Genomic DNA, 22423 nt, shown 5'->3' with positions numbered 1-22423 from the left:
GTGTGACAGACCTCCCCTGCCATGCCCACTGCTCCCTTCAGCAGTGTATTTCGTCGGTCTGCCTGTTCTGTTCCCCACTCTGGCTCTGGTGAATTCTCTCACCCTCCCGCACTTCTGACTGTACCCAGTGCTTGTATAAATAAATAAATAAATCTTAAAAAAAAAAAAAAAAACTGTAATAAAATGGAAAACCATTTAAGACACAGACAAGAAAGGATGTGCACTGAGGATTTATTCAAAATACTCCTGGAATGTGGTGAAAAAGGAACTCTCCCACATTGCTGGTGGGAGTGCAAACTGGTTCAACCACTATGGAAAGCTGTCTGGCGGTTCCTCAGTCTACTAAATATGGAGCCACCATATGACCCAGTAAGTCCACTCCTAGGGATATACCCAAAGGATACAAAAACATTGATTCAAAAGACCACCTGTATCCCTATGTTTACCGCAGGATTATTTACAATAGGTAAAACCTGGAAACAACCCAAATGCCCACATATGGATGGCGGATCAAGAAGATGTAGTATACATACACAATGGAATATTATAAAGCCATCAAAAAATAAACTCATGCCATTTGCAGCAACGTGGATGGAGCTAGAAAGAATTATGCTCAGTGAAATAAGCCTGAAGGAAAAAGAAAAATACCACATGGTTTCACGTATAGCAGGAATATAGGGAAACCAAATAAGACATCAGTGTAAAAAAATAACAGTACAAAACACAACAAAGCAAAAACAGACAATTATAAATCAGAGACATACTGCAAGGGAGGAGGTGGGGAAGGGATCAGAGGGAGGGAAGGAGGGAGGGAGGGAGCACAGGGGACTGAGGTGACGGTGCATGGGTGCACTGGTGAAGGAAACTCTATGGGGACTACACCTGAGGGGGTGGGGAGAAACAAATATTGTTTAAAAATGAACAATGATGTAAAAATATATAAATAAATAAAATAAAAAATTACTCCTGGAAGACTTGGCTGATATAATAAAATAGGGAGGGGGGGGAAAGGCAGTAAAAAGATTAGAAAAGAGGAAACAGATGATGTAAATAAACTACTATTGTAAATGAGTTTAGAAAGCCTGCCAGATACAAAATCAACTTATAAAATCAATGTCATTGCTCTACACCAAAACAGTCAACTTGAAAATAAGATACCATTCACAAGAGCAATAAAAACTATCAAGTATCTGGAATTAACCTAAAGATAAGGCACAGAATATTAATGTGGTAAAAAATTACTCATAAACAAGTCTGAATGAATGGAGAACTAAACCATATTTGTTGGTAGTTCCTTAAAGATTAATCAACAGGGCCTCCCTGGTGGCACAGCAGGTTGAGCGCCGCACTGTGGGGCTGTCTGCAGCTTCTGCAGTGCAGATTCGATTCCCAGCCGGCCAGGGAGAAACCCACATGGCGGGGCAGACCTCTCCTGTCTTACCCGTTGCTCCCCTCAGCAGAGTACTTTCGTCCATCCGCCTCTTCTGTTCCCCACTCTGTTTCTCGTGAATCCTCTCACCCTCCCATGCCTCTGGCCTGTACCCCAGTTCGTGTATAAAAATAAATAAATCTTTAAAAAAAAAAGATTAATCAATAAATCCAAGGCAAATCAAGAAAGTTTTGTGTTAGTTTTCAAGAAACATCGCAAACTTACTCTAAAACGCCTATGTCAGAATAAAGGTATATAAATAGTTCCAATAAAGTTCAAAAGAGACCTATAAAGTAGGGGATTCACTCTACTAAGCAGTAAGATTTACTACTAAGTCATAATAATTAAAAAAACCAACCCTGGGCCTCCCCTGGTGGCACAGCAGTTGAGTGCTGGGCTGCAAGGCTGCCGCAACCTCTGCAGTGCCGGTTCGATCCCGGCTGCCCGCGAGGGTCACACACGGTGCGCAGACCTCTCCTGCTGCGCCCGCTGCTCCCCTCAGCAGTGTGTTTCGTCAGTCTGACTGTTCTGTTCCCTGCTCTGTCTCTGGTGGATTCTCTCACCCTCCCGCGCTTCTGACTGTACTTAGTGCTTGTATAAATAAATAAATAAATCTTAAAAAAAAAATCACTAAAATTTCCTTTAAAAAAAAAAAACCTGTAATAATGCCAAAACAACACATAACAACAAGAGACCTTAGCAGCAGATTCACATGAATATGTGGAAACTAGACATGACAAAATTGTCCCACAAATCAGTAGGGAAAGCACACTGTTTACAAGTGATACTGGGAAAACTCATCCATTCTATCTCATGGCATAGACAATAGTGAGCGTGCCAAGGATTAAAGACTTTTCTGTAAAAGGTATTATAAACTTAACAGAAGATAGGAGAATATCTTGGTAGCCTCATGGCAGCAAAGACCTTAAACAAGACCTTTAAAGCACAAACCATATAGGGAAAAACTGTTATGGACTACATTAATGAGACATTAAGCTCTGTAAAGAACACTTGCATTACAATCAATTTTAGGCTTCAATAACAAATTAGCTTTCAAACACTGGACTGAAGTTTATTTTTCTCTCACATTACTGTAAGGGTAGTTCAGTTTGGCAAGACCACTCTGTTCCATAGTCACTGAGAAATCAAAGTTCTTTCTACCTTGTTGCCATGTCATTTTCTAGGATGTGGAGAAAGTTAAGACATGGCTTGAAATCACAAACTCATCCATATTCCAACTTATAACAAGAAAAAATTAGAAGTCCAATTTTCTTTTAAGTTCTTGAGGCAGAACTGCTAACAATACTTTGCCCATATTTTAGTGGCAACATTAGTCATATGGCTTCAATTAGCTAAAGATAAAGCAGAAATGTAATTTTCAACAGAGTAGCCATGTGACCAGCTTCAAAAGATTTTGATGAATTATCAGTAGTCTTCAACACAGGTACAACCAAAAAAAAAATGTAACAGGCTAAGAGATCTTCAGTGTCTAAAACCAAGAAGGGATCATAAGGAACTTATAAACCATAAAGAGAGGAAACACAATAGAAAAAAGGGCATTTAGATATGAATGAGGAAGGAATGCCTAAAATACATGGAGATATTCAGATTCATTATTAGTCAATGAAGTAGAAAGTAAAACAACTAAAAATGGAAAAAAAAGTGTGATAAGATGGAGAATTCGTAACCAATGGAAACGTAAATTAGTATAGTCATTTCAGAAAGAATTTGCCCTACTTAGTCAAATAATATGTGTATATGCAGTACATCAGAATTAGGTATGCATGCTGTAATGTAGAGCTGACTGGGAAAAAAGGATGTATGTATATATATGTATGTATGCATGCATGTATGTATGTATGTATATATGTATATAAAAACATGAACTCAAAATATCACAATATAAGCTACATACATATTCACCATGTATTCACCACAGATGTCAAGCACATCAGAGTAATTTTAAAGAGGGAATGGAGAGGGATCAGGAATGAAGTGAAAAATTAAGAAATAAGAGCCTTGTGTAGGGTGAGGATGTTGAGTGTGCCTTGAAATGAGTGTGACATGTTTCAAAAAAGAAATTTACTGTTTGTGTAAAGCTCTTTCCATTGTCAAAGAGATGTTACAGTTCCAACGGATGTGCATGTATACGTATATGTGTATAAATACAGGTTTGAAAAATGACATGAAGGATGAAGGATGCAGTTCTGAAAATAACAATCTTATTTATTTCTTTTTTTGGTATTTTTGTATTTTACATATTTTTTACATCATTTTTCACTTTTGCACAATGTATGCATTTTCATCTTGGTTGTATTCTCCATACCATTCCCACACCCCTTACTTCTTGTGACAATTTCTTTGTGATGAAAACACACAGCCAAAAGTGGGAAAAGCATAAAAGGGAGTAGAAAAAGGATGATAATTTTGGACTGCTCGCAAGGAAAAGAGATGGATTCAAGAAAAAAAGCTGACAATATGTTTCTCAATCCCCTATGTTGCATCAATCAAAAACACTGGAAGAAGACACGTATTTGTATAAGCTTTAGTGAAAACATTTACTATAATTAATGATACCCCCTCCAATTACTGCTTAACTCATGAATAAAAGGAAAACTATTTTATTCCATTTAGAAAAACAAAACTTATTGTCCAAAGGAGTATCATTAACCACATGGAAATTACTAGCACAACTGTAACCAACAGTTAAAGGTCTTGTACTCTGCCCTACATAAGTCAAGTTTTAATGAAACACACTTGGTAATGTATTTTTTTCAAAAGACAAACAGTTTGGCACCTAATATATAATCACAATGACCAAGACAGGTTTGCAGCATCCCAGTATGGACTTTATTAGAGTTCAGTTATAAACACACAATCTCTTGACACTGAAGATGTAGTTCTAGCAGATAAAGCCCAAAGACAGGAAATGAATCTCCTCCCAAATGCTGCTTCTTATCTTTAAAGTAACCTCAAATTATTACTAAACTAATAAAGTAATTTTGTACTTTGTGATCTGATCTACTTTATTTTCAGCTTTTGATAAATCCAAAAATGAGATGAGGGATTATTGGTTTTTATCTGTCTACACACACTGAAACACAACGTAAAAATAAAGGGAAAACTTTTCTTTTTAAAATGATTTTTATGGTAAAGCTGGAATAAGCAATATCAAAGCCTATCAATATCTGAGAAGATGTGCATGCATGGTTTTGGAAAAATAAAGTTGATTTTGTTATTTAATAGTAAATTTGGAAGTAAAGTTTGTATTATCTTCCAACTAGAAACTGTCAGTGAAAAAGACAGGTGAAAAGAGTAGAATGAGACAGTCTATTAACCAAATATAATAATTAAAAAATGTAATTATGGATATTACTGCCTTATTTATGATTTTTTTCCCTAGTAAAATGGTTCTTACCCATAATCCAAATTGGAGATCAAGGTTCTATTAAAAGGTCAGAAAAAAAAAGCCAAGCTACCAAATGACTGTCAAATGCAAAGTTGCATAAGAAGTTTTCAGATAACTAATGATTAACAATGATAGCTATAGGACACAGAGAAGATGTGCCACAGTTAAAAAACTGTAGCTACCATTTATTGCACTTCTACTAAGTGCTACACACTGCATTAGGCACATAAGATATACTCTCTCTAACGCTTAAAAAAAAATTTTAGTAGATAATATAAAATACATTTTTTTTAAAATGTGGAACTGAGATTAAGAGAGATTAAGCAATTTGCCCAAGTTTTTAAAGCTAAGAAAGCAATGCAAAGCTTCTGGTCTAACTGGCAAATTAACAAAAGCTGTAGCTTCCTCCTCCTAATCCAAACCCTGGGAATGACAAAAAAGAAATCCCTAATCACTCTAGAAAACAAGAAAGGATATCTTCAAGGGAGTGGAAACCTGAGGAAGATAGAAGATAAGACTCCAAAATGCCCAGAGGCCGAATGCTACAAAGGATGTGAGTGGTCCCCAGGGTCCTATATATTGTGAGGTAAGGGTTACAAAGAGCAAAAGACAGTATGTTATATAAATACAATAAATATTACACAGCCTTTAAAAAGCATCAATACATTGTTCTTTGTTTTTGGCGGGATGGTACCCACATGGATTCACCATGCATGCTGGTAAAGTGTTATTTCTGTTCCGGGCCTATCCTGCCTCAGCATGATGTTTGTCCACAATGATTACAAGGTGCTCAGATTCTATAAAGTCAGCCACCAAAGGTAAATATTGTCTATTTGAGGTACCCAGAGTAGTCAAATTGATACAAAGTAGAATGGTGGTTGGGGGAAGTAGGGAGTTATTGTTTAATGGGTGCAATTTTGTTTGGGAAGATGAAAAAGTTCTGAAGATGGAGAGTAGTTTAACTGGCATATTAAAATGCTGCAACTTAAAATGGTTAAATGGTAAATTTTATGTCTATTTTACCATAAAAAATAGCAAATAAAATCCAGCTTCACATATAAAAGAATAATACACCAAATCCAAGTAGGATTTATCCTAGTATTTAAATATCGGTTTCGCCTTAGAAAAATCTATCACTGTAACTCACAATAGTAACAGAAGCTGAAAAAATATCTAATACTCAATCCAAATGCCGAATAAAAATTTCCAGTAATCTGGTTATTGGTTAACTTTCACTAAAATATCCTCTGTTAACAAACATCAGAATCTCATGGTTTATAACATAGAGGTTATCTCCTGTTCATTCTACAGGTCCATAGATCCATACTGTCTTCATTCTAGGATAAGGCTGAAGAAATAGTCCCGTATCTGCAATATACATGTTACAGAGGAGGGAAAAGCAATGGCTGAAGCAGGAAATGAAACTTAAAGCTTCTGTTCAGAAAAAGTTTTTCACTTCCACTCATACTCCACTGGTCAAACTAAGTTATGGCTAAGTCTAGTCTCAACAGAGCAGGACTCTATAGACATAGTTGCAACAGAGAGGATTACCCAGTAACTGTAAATAGGAAGAGTTGGGAATGACAAATTTAAAACAGAGGGCAAACTCCTTTAATTTGAAAAAAGGTATTTACCATGAATCTAGAACAAGGCTAACTACTGCTAATTGACTATGAAGTCAATTAATTATGTGATTTCAGGCAAGTTATTTAAATTCTCTGCCTGTTTTCTTAACTGTAAAATGAAGAAAATTACACCTTAATTCACTGATTCAAAAAATACTTTTTCCCATTTTAACCTCTCAGAAATCAACAGTCTCTTTAAAAAAAAAAAAACAACAAAAAAACGAAAAAAGGGCTGTCAACCTGTTGGCAATAATGATAAACTATAAGAAAAATTTATACACATAATTTCTGGTCATATCAAGAAAGCATCACTATCAAAACATCTTAGATTTCATAAAATATGGTAATATTTAGTGTTACCATGATTATGAGGTAATTCACATAAACGCTTACAGTGACTAACATATAGCAGTGCTCAATATATAACAGCTTTTATTATTCTTGTTTTACTATGTATCTAAACAGATTACAATGCCAGAGTAACTAGAGTAAGATGGCATTGGAACTGGATTAGAACGAAATCAGTAGAACAAAATAAATAGTCCAGAAAAACAGACCCACCTATTTATGGGAATTTGATATATATATAAGGAATAAGTTGTTTTATTTTGTCAGGGAAAGCAGAGAATGGTAGTTTTCAATCTATCATATCCAATACCCTTCTTTTATAGGAATTATTTGTTAATGTCCCTTATCTATATGAAAATGAAATGCACAGATAAACTTTCTACACACAAATCAAATATATACATCCTTACAGAACCATAAATAAAGGCAGTTTATAATAGTATACCGTTTTTCAATTTATAAATGCATAACCACATTAAAAGAGTAGAATGTCAAATCTTTCTACCACGTACAATCACCGTAATTAATGCTACAGATACAAATGCTTACAGCAGAATAAGTGACTCAAACAACAGTGACTTGGATTTTCTCAAATGGCAAAGTTCTAAGCAAAATAAGATATAACCTTCCCTCAAACAAGACAGTTGAAAATTAATCACTTTATCAGCAAAATGCACTTTTAAAGTATTCTAAACCCTATTGTATTAAAAGTACTTTCATCTAATAAAAATAAGACATGCAAAACATAATTTGTGCTTAAATATAAAAATAACTTAAGCCATAGCAGATAAAATTATAAAAAACTTTTCATCTATACAAATTCAGAGGGATTTCATCTATAAGAACGAGGGTCACTAAAGGCAGTTATCTACCATCTCTGACCAACATCAAAAATTAGTATCAATAGTATTAACTCTGAATAACTGTGATAAGTAAAACTCACTCCACAAACTTTATGCTCCACTGGAAACAGCTCCCCCACTGAAACCCTTGCGATAGACTGCTCAAAGTGAATTCCACTTTACTGAAAATTAAATAAAGTTCCATCTTCTCAAAATATTCCTAAATCACTAGAAGGAAGAGTTGTGTAATTTTATATGATAAAAACTATGTTTCAATATATAACTTCTGTATGTGTTCTTTTCCCAAGATTAACTCTTTGAAATCTGAACTCTGCCAGTCCCTCAACTAATCCTTTTTCTACTGCTTAAGAAATACATTCTCTAAAAACTTTAAAAATTCCATTATAAACTGTCTCTCAGAAGTAATATATTATAGTGTTTAAAAACACAGACTTTGGAATCAAGCTCATCTTCAAAATCTAGCCCTATTACTTAAGAACTGTGTGTAATATGGGTCAATTTATTTAACTTATTAATACCTTTATTTCCTTAACTGTAAAATCTTTTTTTCTTGAGTTTCTTTCCTTTTTGCTTAAACATGCACAAATCTTTTCTATCCTAAGAAAAAAACAACAAAAAGTCCACAAATTTACAATTACTCTTCAAACTATCGTCTCCATCTTCTCTCTCTTCCTGTCAAACTCTTTCAAAATATGGCTATAAAATAAATCAAATGTTTACAGACCAGATAATAAAACACTAAGAGATGCTAAAGAAAATACTGAGGATTAAGTAACATCATTAAGAGTTAATAAATTAGAAACAAGAAAGAAAAGACTTACTGAAATAAGATAATCATGTTTAATTCAAAGAGAAATATTGTAATTTCCCAACTATCTAACACTCTCATCTTTTTCTGCTCTACCTTTTTTTATTTTTTAAGATTTATTTATTTATTATTTATACAAGCACTGGGTACAGTCAGAAGCACTGGAGGGTGAGAGAATTCACCAGAGCCAGTGCGGGGAGCTGAACAGGCAGAAGGACTGAAACACTCCGAGGGGAGCAGCAGGCGCAGCAGGGGAGGCCTGCCTCACCATTTGGGACCCTCGCTGGCAGCAGGGGATCGAACCGGCGCTGCAGAGGCTGCGGGCAGCCCCACAGCCCAGCGCTCAACCGATGCACCACCGGGGAGGCCCTCCTGCTCTACTTTTTCTTGGTTTTTTGTCACCTTTTAATTTAACATGAAACCCTTTTATCTGTAAGGCTATCAACCTTTCTTACCACTAAAAAGTTTCACGAGGGCAATGGCTTTGTTTCACTGGCACAGAGCAGGGAATTAATAGTGCTGAATGAACTAATAAATGATATGGAAGACAAAGAAAATACTACCAAAAAAAGGACCCTCCCAGCAAAAGGATTAGAAAAAGCATTGACGGTAAATGTCTATGAAATTAAAAAATAAATAAATAAATAAATAATATTAAAGCAACAATGTATTTCAGGAAAAAAAATTTCAACATGATACATATCAAAACACAGTGACCTTAAGGATATAAAGAAAATTCTCACCAGTAACCCAAGCCAATAAAAAAGTGATGTAAAAGTGAGATTAAAAAAACTAAAACAAAAATCTACAGTATCCTACTTCCTCCTAAGAATATTCAGTGCCAAACAAAATGACTAATGTCTACAAAGTTTTGAAGTAAATTGCTGTTAGAAATACTATATCCATTCAAACAGATATTTAGTAAATTAAAAAGCAACAAGCAATCATTCCTTAAAAATCAAGAATTTAGGAAATAATGACCCTATGAATACATGTTGAAAAACTACTGGACAATGAAATTAAGTTAAAGATATCTGAAATGGAAAACACCAATAAAAGAACTAGAGTGTAGTGCACTGAATCAAATTAAAATTACAGGAATGCTATAGATACACCGCCCTGAAGGGGAGGTGCCATTTTCCCCCACCCCCCCCTTACTTGTATGTAACTGTCTTTGGACTACAAGTCCACTCTGCCATAAACCAGATTTGCTAAGCCAAAAAGCTAGAAGGATGGAGTTAAGCAACCATGCTTGGCTTACAACTGAACATGTGAGGTTGCTTTTGCTTCTGCAGCCCAACTTGTACCCTGGTACTGCTGGGAGCAAGATTTGGAGGAGACACCTAGAAGAGACATCTGAAAGGGACATGTGGGTAACACACAAGTGGGGAGGCTGTCCTAGGCAGAGACAATGGTAGCTGTTGCCTTGATTTGTACTTTGATTTTGAATTTTCTCTTTCTCCTTTGGGACCTGCTTAATCCCTTTCTTTTGCCCTTAGACTTTCAGGTCTCAGCAGCAGCTCTGTTTGGCCCAGCCTATTTGGTTGGACTTTTGTCCACAAGGGGATGGGTAATTTTAGGGGTTTTATTGGGGAATTATTACTAGGAATAGACTATTTCTTTATGTGCACTAATCCTATAAAGATCTTTCATACTAAGAGCCTACTTCCTCTGCCTTTGTGCAGCAAATGGCTGGACCCCTTTTTTAGAGTGTGCACCCTTAGCAGTTTGGGGTCCCTCGATGGCCCTCAGTCACACACTAACAGGAATATAAAACCGGTGTAAGTTCAAAATATTCATGCTAAAAATAGATGATAAAAATTTGTAAATGCAAAAAAAAATTTTAATAGCCATTTATGGTAAAAAATTCTTAGTAAACTAGAAATAGAAAAATCTTACAGCAAACATCATAATTAATTGTGAAACTTTATAAGCAACTCCCATTAAAGTCAGGAATATTTTTACATTTTTATCATTGTTTCTATTTATCTCTATAATGTAGTTTCTAGGCAAGGCAATAAGGCACACATAATAACACCAAAAAAGAAGAAACATGAGATAAAAGAACTGAAATAAGACAGTATTATCATTATTTGCAGAAAATATAACTATCTACAAAGAACTACTAGAACTACAGAGCTGCTAGAATAAAAATCAAAAGCATTCATAAATACTAGTAATAATAAATAAGAGAAATTCCTTTACATAACAACAGCAAAAAGGCTTTCCTAGAAATAAATCTAGCAAAAGATGGTAGACCTTTATGGAATTGCAAAATTATATTAAAGGACATATTAAAACACCTGAACAAATGAAAATTACAAATAAATACAATTTCATTTGTAAATGAAGAGACTGATATATTAAAATACCAATTTTCTTGTAAATTAATCTAGAAATGCAATGCAATTCCAATACAAATTCCAATACAATTCCAATCAAAATCCCTATAGATTTCATTATGAAACTGAAGGTGATAATAAATTCACCTAGATACCCAAAGTAATTTTAAAGAATAAGGCAGATCACTAGAGTAGAGAAGAGACTGAAGAGAAGAGTAAGACTCTGCATGACTTTTCAGGCCCAAAATAAGAATTTTGGTCTTTATCCTAAGAAGAATACAAAGTTAGTAATTTTAAAACCCGTAAGATGACTGTTTGAAGTATGCAAAATGTACTGAAGAGGCTTAAAAGACAATCTGGGAAGTCACCAAAAGTTGCAGACTAGGGATATACGAAAATCCTCCTCCCCATGAATGCATGAAAACACTCGAAAAAATGTCAGAATCAGTTTTTGTAGAACCCTACATATTGGTTTATAACAGTTCAGGGAGCATCAAGAACAGTTAAATCTCTTTAAGAACTCTTATTTTTTACTTGCCCTATTTTCATCATTTCCTCCTCAGAGCCATGACAGCCTTAAGAGTCCACGATCTTGATAGAAAGCACCCACTGGTAAGGGCAGAATGGCTCTGGACAGGGCTCCTTCAAAGCCCCATTCCCTAGGAGTTATTACTGGACCAGATTGGTGGTTCCCTCCTTAGGCTATTACTATTTGACTTGACAGAGATGCCAGTGTTTATTAGCCTTTTCCCTGGGGTAGTCTGTCAAAAACAATCAAAGACAACTGTTGAAAATTAGGGCTACCAAAGGCAGCAGAGAGCCTAAATGCTCAAGGCAAATGATAGGCTAACCAAAAACTTAAAAGGAAAAGCTGAAGAATAGATGTCCACAGAGGGCTTTGTAAATTCCAACATATTTCTGGGATAATCAAGTCCACATGCCTTTGTGCATGATCAGAAAGGACTGGAGAAGGTCCTAGATCTCACTGGTTTCAGGCACTGCACAAGCAAGTGAAGTCTAAGACAAAGTTGTAAATGCCTGGCTGTGTAGTGAAGGCATGTCCCAAAATGTATAGAGCCCTCTTGGTAAACTACAGATGTATTAACTTCAGGTGTTTAAGGAAATCTGTCAAATCATTAAAGACCACTAGAGACTTCAGTGGTCACACACAGTAAATAAAGACTTTAAGAATTAGTTCAGAGGGCCTCCCTGATGGTGCAGGGATTAATTAATGTCTTAGTGCTATCAAGCTATCGCCAGTCACCATGGCATGAGTTCAATCCCCAGCCAAGGAGCTAACCCACATGGTACAGACCTCTCCTGTCTCCCCACCGTTCCCCTCAGCAGTGTATGTCAGTAGATCCACCTGTTCTGCTCCCCACTCTATCTCTGGTGAATCCTGTCACCCACCCACCCACACCTCTGGCCTACACCCCAGTTCTTCTACGCATAAATAAATACAAATCTTAAAAAAAAAATTAGTTCAGAAAAATCACAAAACAAAAAAACAACAAAGCCTCAGAAAGCGGATACTACGATTCACAGAATTGTCACATTATATTTAAATGTTCAGTTTCCAAAGGGAAGAAAAATGAAACAAAGAACTGGGAAAGTACAATCCATACATAGAATAAATGCATTCTAAGAACTAAAAAGAAACCATGTCTCGAGAACAAAAGAAAAGTATGAGAACAATGTTTTACCAAATAGAACACCAATAGGGAAACTATAAAAAGAAAACAAACAACTCTTAAACTGAAAAATACAATAATGCTTGTGTTTTATACTCCAGATTATGAAAACTTTTTTTTAAAAAATTTGTCCATGTACCAACACAAGTAAATTTGGCTAAAACCACATAGATTTAAACAGTCACAAAGCTATCCACAGCCACTGCAGCACAAGTTTGATCCCGGGCAGGGGAGCTACCCACATGGCACAGCAAACCTCTCCTGCCTCGGCCGCTGCTCTCCTCAGAAGAGTATTTCATCTGTCTGCCTGTTCTGCTCTCCACTCTATTTCTGGTGAATCCTCTCACTCCCCCACCTCTGGCCTGTACGCCAATCCTTGTATGCATAAATAAATAAATCTTTAAAGAAAATAAAGAAAAGAACAAAAATTCCTACATCGTCTCATCTTCATATTCTGGGTTCTCTCAAATACTTCTGTAATGTTCTTACCCTGCTGGGAGATAAAACATGGAAAATGGAATTTTCTTGTCATCTCAGTCCTTACAGAATTCTATCATTTAATCCTATTGTCTCCTCTTGCATCGTCACTAATTTGTTTCACTCCTGAACAGTATAGGTGAAGGGACAACTTTTTACCCAAACTGCACAATTACTTTAAATCCCTCTCCCAAACTAATACTTACTGGCATTAGATATATTCAGTATCATGAATTTCTGGGAAAATTCAGTTTAGTAGCTCATGAAAAGTGTAAAAAATTCTTAGCCATCATTAAAATAACCTAAATTTCCTGCCATTTTCACAATATTCTTTGTCATGTCTATTAAAATTGTCATTTCATTTGAACTATTCCAGACTATATCCAGAGAAATAGCAAATTACATGATTATAACTGATGAAAAACCCCAACTGCAGCACTATTGATTCCGATGTACCATAATGTTGAGATTAATTACAGTTTTAACTTTTTCTTACTACTAGAGCAAGCGAAGCAGGCTTCTAGCTAAAATAAGATTAGTTTTTCATTAGGAAAAATGGATCTCTGCATATTACTCTTTCATGAAATTGTTTTCAAAACATTGGAATTAAAAGGGAGAAAGATGAAGATACAGTGAAAACAATGAAAGTATATCATACAATCCAGTAAGTTGCTAATGTTTCTAATTTTGGAAATAAACAATTATGTTTATCTTTTTTTTAAAGCACTCCCTTATATTTTCAAAACTCTAGCAAATAATGTAATTTTGAAAAAAGAAACTTCATACTCTCATCCAATAGTTAACATTTTCATTTATCTTCAACTTACATAATATTCACAGTTTTGAACCATTAACAATCTTATTTTGTACTCTGCTTACTTCATGCTTTCAAAGAATTCCAATACACTCTCATTATTCCTTTAACAAATGAAATTTGCTATTTTCTTTTATATTTTAATATGATTCAAAAGCTGCTAAGTATCTTAAAGGAAATACTTTAATTTTACCATGTTTCTTTAAAAATATTTTTCAATTACAAAACTGGAAAACTTGGAAAACATGAAAAAATATAACAATAACACTCAAACCCACCACACAGACAACTATGATTAATATTCTAAAATGCTTTTCCCTTTTTTCCATTGATTTTATCTGTAACAATTTTGTATATACATTGCACCAAACTTTACTTAGCCATGCTTTTCACTGTTGAAAGTTAGACTGGCTCTAAGTGTTTGTTATCATAAACAACCATGAAACTTAAGACTGTGCATAAATCTTTAATACAAAATGTGAAAATTAATGCTATTAAACTATAAAATGACTGAACCATGGCATCTGAGAGACTCAAAATACAACCATTGCTACCATCTGCCATTTATCTGACATATTTAATGGACATACATAAAAAACTAACTTTAGCTATCTAGTTTAACATAATAATCACTCTAAAAAAATATCAAGGACTTTTGTACCTTTATCCAAATGCAACAATTTTCAGGCTATATTGATCATAACTTTCCATGTCATATGAATTACAGTGCAAATTTGGATCTCACAAAAATGTTATTATCTAGAAATAAGCATTTCAACTGCCAAGATTAAAAAGCAAATTCATTATGCTCTAAAAAATGAGCAAGCTTTTATCATTGAGAAGTATCTGAAAAGAAGTTCCATGTCTATACATTATCTATTCTCGTCATCAACCACCTTATAAAACATGAAATAATTGGTTATCACAAGTACTTTTGAGAATAATGATACAGATGAGGAATTATTAAGTGACAACAGTCTATGGGCCAATTCACCCTCCTTTTTATAAATAGTTTTATTAGAGCGCTTTTAATAGTTCATTCATTTACAGATCACTTAATGGTTGCTTTCAAGTTATGAGAGCAAAATTGAGTGGTTGATCTGCAAAGCATAAAACATCTACTATCTGTCTCCTTACAACAGAGACAGCTAAAACACTTAAGTAAATAATTTTATTCATTCTTGGAAGCAAGTCTGGATATTTTGTAGTGACAAGACTTGGTATAATAAAGTAAACTATAATAAAGTTAAGTGCTCTGAAAAAGTGAAGTGTCAGAAAGACATGATTTCCAGTGGAGGAAATCCTGAAGAAAGCAGTTTTTGCACTGGGTTTCAAAATTCGGCTGTAATTTGGACATATAAGATGGGGAGACTTCCAATATAAAGAAAAAGAGAGCTGTGGAAAACTACAAATGTGACAATGTACTTTGCATGACAGAGCAGTTAGGAGAAAATGCCAATAAGCATTTTGGAAAGCACAGCAAAGGCTTTCAATTTCAAGATTAGCAGCTAAAATTTTAAACACAAATAGGTACAAGATCAAGGGCATAATAATGACTAGAATTATGCTTTAGAAATCGATTGCCAACAGTAGTTGAAATGAATTAGAGGAGAGCAAGAAAGCTGCTAAGGAAATTGCAAAACTATTAAAATGGTCCAAGAGAGAATAAATGAAAGTAGTGGCAATGGAACTGGAAAATAGAGAATGGACAGGAAAAAATAAACACATTACCATAGTAATCCCACTCAGAAAGACTTCAGATTAGACAGCAGCATTAGGATATAATAAAAACCACTTACTCATAAGGAGTAAAAACTATCTTAGAATAAAATAATTATTTTCAATCCTCCTATCTTAGAATAAAATAAGTATTTTTAATCAGTCCTGACCTTGTAAAGAGGAACTATTTAAATGATAATTACAATTTCTGGACTACCCCATTCCCATTTTTAAACTAACTCTGGATACAAGCACATATTAAAACAGAATTCACATGCCAGGGCCCCTTCTGATGGACCACTGGAAGGAAAGCCTAATCTTAATTTAGGACTCGTAATTTCTTCTGCTGAAGTGCTAAATACAATAGATGGCTTTGCTTCATAGCAGCTCCTCTCCAGGTATACCAAATGCCCTCCCCAGGAGGAAAACCACACAGTATCTTTCTCTACATTTTCCAAAGCACTGATAAATTTTATTGTTGCTTAAACTGTTAATTCTGAAATGAGAGATTTTACATTCAAACTTTACAAATATTTGAAAAACATACTAAAGTTAAAAATTTACTTCTTAGTCAGAAGATAAGACAGATTCACCAGCTTATAGGTAAGGAAATCATGCTAAAGAACAGTTTTATATTCATTAACTAAGTTGCAGCTCCCTTGTCAGTTGGTTCCTGGCTGAGCACTACTAATGAAAGACAAAGATGGTATTTTGGAGGGTGAAAGAAAGGAGAGAGAGTTATTTTTCTGTCTTACCTAAGACTAAATCTCCCGGGCCTCCCCAGTGGCGCAGCGGTTGAGCGCTGGGTTGCGAACCTGCCCGCAGCCTCTGCGGCACCGGTTCGATCCCCGGCTGCTCCCCGGCCACCGGAGGAGGGTCCCTCCCACATGGCGCACAGACCTCTCCTGCGGCCCGCTGCTCCCCTCAGTGTACTTCGGTCCTTCTGCCTGCTCTGCTCCCTGCTCTGGCTCTGGTGAATTCTCTCACCCTCCCGTGCTTCTGACTGTACCCAGTGCATGTATAAACAAAACAAAAACAAACAAATAAATAAATATAAATAATAAAACATGCCTCTATAAAATTAAAAAAAAATTAAAAAAAAAAAAAAAAAAAAGACTAAATCTCCCCAGAGGCTGCTGTTCTTTCTAGAGAAGTTGAGTTTCCAACAGGTAACCCTAGCACTTGTCTCCAACATCCATCTCCTCTCTCTATCCCTCCATTTACCACTATTATCATTTTCCTAATTCTAATACTTCTAATTCTGGGTTGCTTCATCCTCTTCTTTTGGCACCTCAAGTCTTTTGCTATCTATATAACCCAATTCTCTGCCTTAAAGACCCACTATGTAAGTGAAGCCCCTCCATCCAGGACTAATTTTTCTGATTCTAGTGTACCCACTGTCTTCCTACCAAAAGCCTCTTTCACAATGGAAAAGAACAGCAATAACATGAGTAAACTTTCTAGATCAACTGTGTAAATCCATCCTTCTCAAACTAGGATATGTCTTGCCCTGTAATACAGCAGGGTGATTTGTATGAAACTACAGGCTAAGCAAATTATATTTTCCTGTTGTGTCCAAAGTGATTTAAAAAATTATTTGCATATTAAAACAAACCACAATATGCTGTCAATCCAATGAGGAACGGTCTTCAAGAAATGGTACTGGGACAACTGGGTATCAACACATAAGAATGAAGTTGGACTCTAACTCAAACCACATATAAAAATTAACTCGAATGGGGCCTCTCCGGTGGCGCAGCGGTTGAGCGCTGGGTTGAGAAGTTGCCCGCGGCCTCTGCGGCGCCGGTTCGATCCCCAGCTGCTCCCCGGCCACCTGAGGAGGGTCCCGCATGGCGCGCAGACCTCTCCTGCCGCCCGCTACTCCCCTCAGCAATGTACTTCGGTCCTTCTGCCTGCTCTGCTCCCTGCTCTGGCTCTGGTGAATTCTCTCACCCTCCCGTGCTTCTGACTGTACCCAGTGCATGTATAAACAAACCATCAAACAAACAAACAAATAAATAAACATGCCTCTATTAAAAAAAAAAAAAAAGTGTATGTTTCCCACAAAAAGACTAGGAGTTCATTAAAAAAAAAAAAAAATTAACTCGAATGGATCACATACTCTAAGTAAGAGCTGAAACATAAATCTTTGTGACCATGGATAAGACAAAGGTTTCACAAGTAAGATACCAAAGTGGAAACAAAGAAAAAAATAAGCTGGACTTCTTCAAAATTGAACTTTTGTGCTTTAAAGGACATGATTAAGAAAGTGAAAAAAAATCCACAGAAAGGGTGAAAATATTTACAAACTACATCAAGTAAGGAACATTTCTCCAGAGGTAATACATAAATGAATGGCTAACAAGATTGGCCATCAAGGAAATGCAAATTAAAACCACTAGACAGTTGTGTGAGGCAGTAGGTTGCAAAGGGACATGGAAGAATTTTCATGAAGAGGGAAATGTTCTACATCTTGATGCGGCGTATACAATTTGTCAAAAGTCTTCAACCTGTACAGTTAAAGTCCACTAATTTTATTATATGTAAATTATATTCCAATTTATAAAAAGTGTGAGCATCTAGAGGAAAGCAAGTTTCATATATGTTCAGTTACCTACCTATTATATAAACAGTAAAAATTGAAAGAAAAACATTTTCTGTTAGAACAAATTAAGTGCCAATTAATTGATACAAATATTTTTTTAGAAATAGGGAAAACAACCAAAGCACACATTTTGGGTTGTTTCTGCTATACACTGTGGGTTTAACAGAAAACATTACTTTGGCCGCTAAAATATAAAATATTCACATTAAAGCCTCCCTGTGGCGCAAGGGTTAAAGTCTCAGCGCTATCAAGCTATCGCAGGCCCTAACCCACATGGCACAGCAGACCTCTCCTATCTCACAGGCTGCTTCCCCTCAGCAGTGTATTTCAGTAAATCCACCTGTTCTCTCCACTCTGTGAAGTCTTTCACCCCTCCCACATCTGGCTTACACCCCAGTTCTTGTATGCATAAATAAATAACAATAAATATTTAAAAAAATAAAATGTTCACATTAGATGTCATACTGTACTATCAATGGTACCTGAACAATTACATTTAGCAAATATTGAATGACCACAAAAAATAGTTCTATAGAAAACTACTGTGGTTCATAAAAATGTCTATGAAACTGGTGACATCTTAATAGCTGATTTCCAGGGGTCATTACAACAATTTTGTTACATCAGTATTAGTTGTCTGACATGACTTTGCATAACTACCTATAAGTAACTAAAGTTCATAACCTTTGGGAAAAAAAATCTTTGCTTATCCACATATCACTTATAAAGAAAAAATAGGTGAAACTTCCTTCTTTAAACATTCCTTTTAATAATATTGTAAATTATAATACACTCCAGATACACTATTAAGAACTAAGGCAAGTAAAGACAACAGTCACACTGTGCGACTTTAATAAAAAATTTATAATTTCAACAATTCAGTAGAAAAATCATAGATTCACTTACCTCATCATCATCATCAGAATCACTCCCAAACACTGATGGTTTTTGCAAAACACGGTGCAACTGCTGTGCTTTCTTTGGCAAAATAAGCCCATACCTGCATATTTTTTTTGAAATAGAAATTACACCGTTATATGTTAAAAAATAATACATCTACTACTTCTCCAGATGAAGCTACCAAGTTAAAACATGTTAGTGTATGAAAACATAACAGCTTCTATCAGTGATAGTCTATCTCAAAATTCTAAAATGCCAAAAGATTTTGTAACTGCTCTAAGTGATTATTTGTGAACAAGGGCCAAACTCAAAACACCATTTTAATTAAGGAAGAGAACTGAAGACTTCAGAAATGCTTTAGATGGTGAAATTACTATACCGTTTTCAAAAGAACGGGTTAGTGAAAAGCTCAGTTCAAGTCCACTAAAAACAAAAACAATCCAAATCATCCTTGTGGTGGAACAAGAGTGAAAAGAAAAGCTAATTTCCCCCCCACCCCCTACTGGCTAATTACACAGCTTAGAGAAGTTTTTGGATGATGTTAACACAAAAAACTTTTTAAAGATACAAGTAGCCATAACTAAAATTCCCATTACACTTTATTAAGCTCACTTGCTTTGTCTTGGAGCATCTGAGAACCATCCCACCAGATCCAACTCATTTATTTCTCACGTTTTGGTCTTTAAGATCACGGGAAGCCGCATCAGAACTAAGGATTATACATCAAAAGTAAAACTTCCAAGAATATAAATTATTTGTCTGTTTTGCGATAACGGACACCCCAATTCCCTATATGCCTACCCTTATCTGTGGTTTCTCAGCACAACATTCCTAAAAGAAGAAGGGAGGGCGGGAATCAGGACTTGAGCTGCCCAGGAGAACAAGGCCCTCTAAGGAGGCCAAGAATTGTCTCTTCTCATTGCCCCTGAAAGCATCCAACCGGGGAGAAACTCAAGCGCGGGGTAGGAAGCAAGACTGAGGGGCCTCAGACCGAGCTTTTGGAAAATAGAAAAGTCTCGCTCTCTGCCCCTCAGCCTAACTTCCTTTATTTCCTCACAAGTTTCTCCCTCAAACTTCGGGCTTCCAGCCTGGAAAATGGGAGGATGGGGGTGGGGATGGGGACTATGTTCCTCAGGATCTCTCGCTTTTTCCCGTTTCTATCCCTGGCGACACAGCCCCTTCACTTTCAGCGCATTTTTACTCCTCGTCCAAAGACACAGTCGGCTGATTTCTCAGTCCCCAGCCTGACCCTAACTCCCGAATCACTCACTGCCTGCCCGGAATCGCCATCTTGCTCCCGTCTTCGCTGAACGTGGCCGACGCTGACGTGACGCTGACGTCGTTACGTAAACTCTCGCGCGGCTTTGGGCACCGCACCGGGAATCCTCCTAGCGGCTAAGTGGCTTGAGTCGCAGCCTCACAGCCGCAATTGTTTGGAACCTGGGTGGTTTTCTCGGCCACAGAGAGAAGAAATCAAAATTCCAGACCAGTGGTTCTCAAAGTGTGGACCTAGTACGAGCAGCGATAACATCACTTGGGAATTTGATCGAGCCGCAGCTTCTCAGGCCACGTCCCTGTCCTACTCAGTCAAACTCTGGGATGAGGCTCAACTCAATTTTGGGGACCCCTGCAAGTAATTCTGATACTCAAGTTAAAAACAGCTCTCCCAGGCTATCGTTTTTTTTTTTTTTCTCTTCTTCTTCTTTCACTTCTGAGGCATTCCATATAAGTGTACTTAGCTCAGGGGTATTTGGCAGAAGATAAAAATCTGTTTGCTAATACAACAAATGTTGGCGAGGATGTGGAGAAAAAGGAACTCTCCTGCACTGTTGGTGGGAGTGCAAACTGGTCCAAACACTATGGAGAGCTGTGTGGAGATTTCTGGACCTACTAAACATAGAGCTTCCATATGATCCAGCAATTCCACTCCTAGGTATTTACCCAAAGGACACAGAAACATCAATTCCAAAGAACACCTGCACCCCTATGTTTATAGCAGCACTGTTTACAATAGCTAAGCTTTGGAAACAACCCAAATGCCCAAAAATAGATGACTGGATCAAGAAGATGTGGTACATATACACCATGGAATATTACTCAGCATTCAAAAAAGATAAACATGCAATTTGCAGCAACATGAATGGCGCTGGAAGGGATCATACTCAGCGAAATAAGCCAGAAAGAAAAAGAAAAATCTCGGATGGTCTCACTTATAGCAGGAATTTAGAAAACCTAAATAAGAGACTAGGAAAAAGACTAATTATAATAAAGTAAAAATCAAAATCAATAAGCAACTATAAACCAGAGTCACACTGGAGAGGGGGGAGAGGAGGGAGTAGGATCAAAACAAGGGGGTAGGGTGGGGATTGTGTGGGGACTATAACCAAGGTGAAAATGCATACATTGTGCGAAAATGAAAAATGATGTAAAAATATATAAAATTAAAAAAAAAAAAAAAGAAAACAAAATGACAAATCACAGACTGAGAAAGTATTTGCAATAAGTGTGTAATGGCTAATTTTATGTGTCCTCCTGTTTGAGTTCAGATAAACCCAAATAATAAAATATTTCTGGGTGGAAAAAAAGGTGTCATTACTCAATAAATTCTTGACATACAAAGTGAAAAAAAGGGCCTCCCCAGTGGCGCAGCGGTTAAGCGCGAAGCTGCCCGCTGCCTCTGCAGCGCCGGTTCGATCCCGGCTGCTCCCTGGCCACCGGAGGAGGGTCCCACATGGCGCGCAGACCTCTCCTGCCGCCCGCTGCTCCCCTCAGCAGTGCACTTCGGTCCTTCTGCCTGCTCTGCTCTCTGCTCTGGCTCTGGTGAATTCTCTCACCCTCCCGTGCTTCTGACTGTACCCAGTGCTTGTATAAGTAAATAAATAAATCTTTAATAAAAAAAAAATCTATTTGCTAATGGTAGCCCGTCAAGAAACCAAAATTATTAGTAACACCAATACAGTTCCTGGTGCCACTGGGTATAGAAAACAAAATCATATAGGATGCTTTTCTTTTTTATTTTAAGGTAACACTGGTTTATAACGTTGTATGTGACTCAAAGGCATAGAATCACACCTTCCCAGATGGACTCACAGATTCCCCTAAACCCAGAGTCCTCCACTATGGTCCAGTGGACCCCCCTTCACTCGTGGCTCTCCCCTTTCCCTCTTCATATACAGTATGGAGGTGGGGGGAGGAATTCCAGCCACTTTTCATATGTGCACCTGCTCACTTTTGGCCCATTTCAAGATATCTAACTATAGTTGTGGATTTGTCTGTTTCTTCTTTTAATTCTATCAGGTTTTTTCTTTTATGTACTTTGAAGTTCTGTTAGGTATATAAAACTTTAGTATTGTTATGTTCTCTTACATTAACCCCTGGACCAATAAGAAATGA

The 22423-nt window shown here is 36.5% G+C and overlaps 1 protein-coding gene across 1 annotated transcript in view; it reads right to left on the bottom strand.

Moving 5' to 3' along the window:
• NSRP1 (nuclear speckle splicing regulatory protein 1) overlaps positions 1 to 20320 on the bottom strand; it is a gene marked incomplete at its 5' end in the record, with an annotated part of 51299 nt that extends 30979 nt beyond the window's left edge. The window contains 2 exons of the mRNA XM_084237005.1: positions 19037 to 19130; positions 20301 to 20320. Coding sequence (XP_084093131.1) covers positions 19037 to 19130; positions 20301 to 20320 — 114 coding nt within the window. The remainder of the gene's footprint in view (positions 1 to 19036; positions 19131 to 20300) is intronic.
• Positions 20321 to 22423: the final 2103 nt, after the last annotated feature.

This window comes from Talpa europaea (genome assembly GCF_964194135.1).
Source record: "Talpa europaea genome assembly, chromosome: 7".
NCBI lineage: Eukaryota > Metazoa > Chordata > Mammalia > Eulipotyphla > Talpidae > Talpa > Talpa europaea.
The sequence above is the reverse complement of the archived record's forward strand: the minus strand, read 5'-3'. Positions and strand labels throughout refer to the sequence as shown.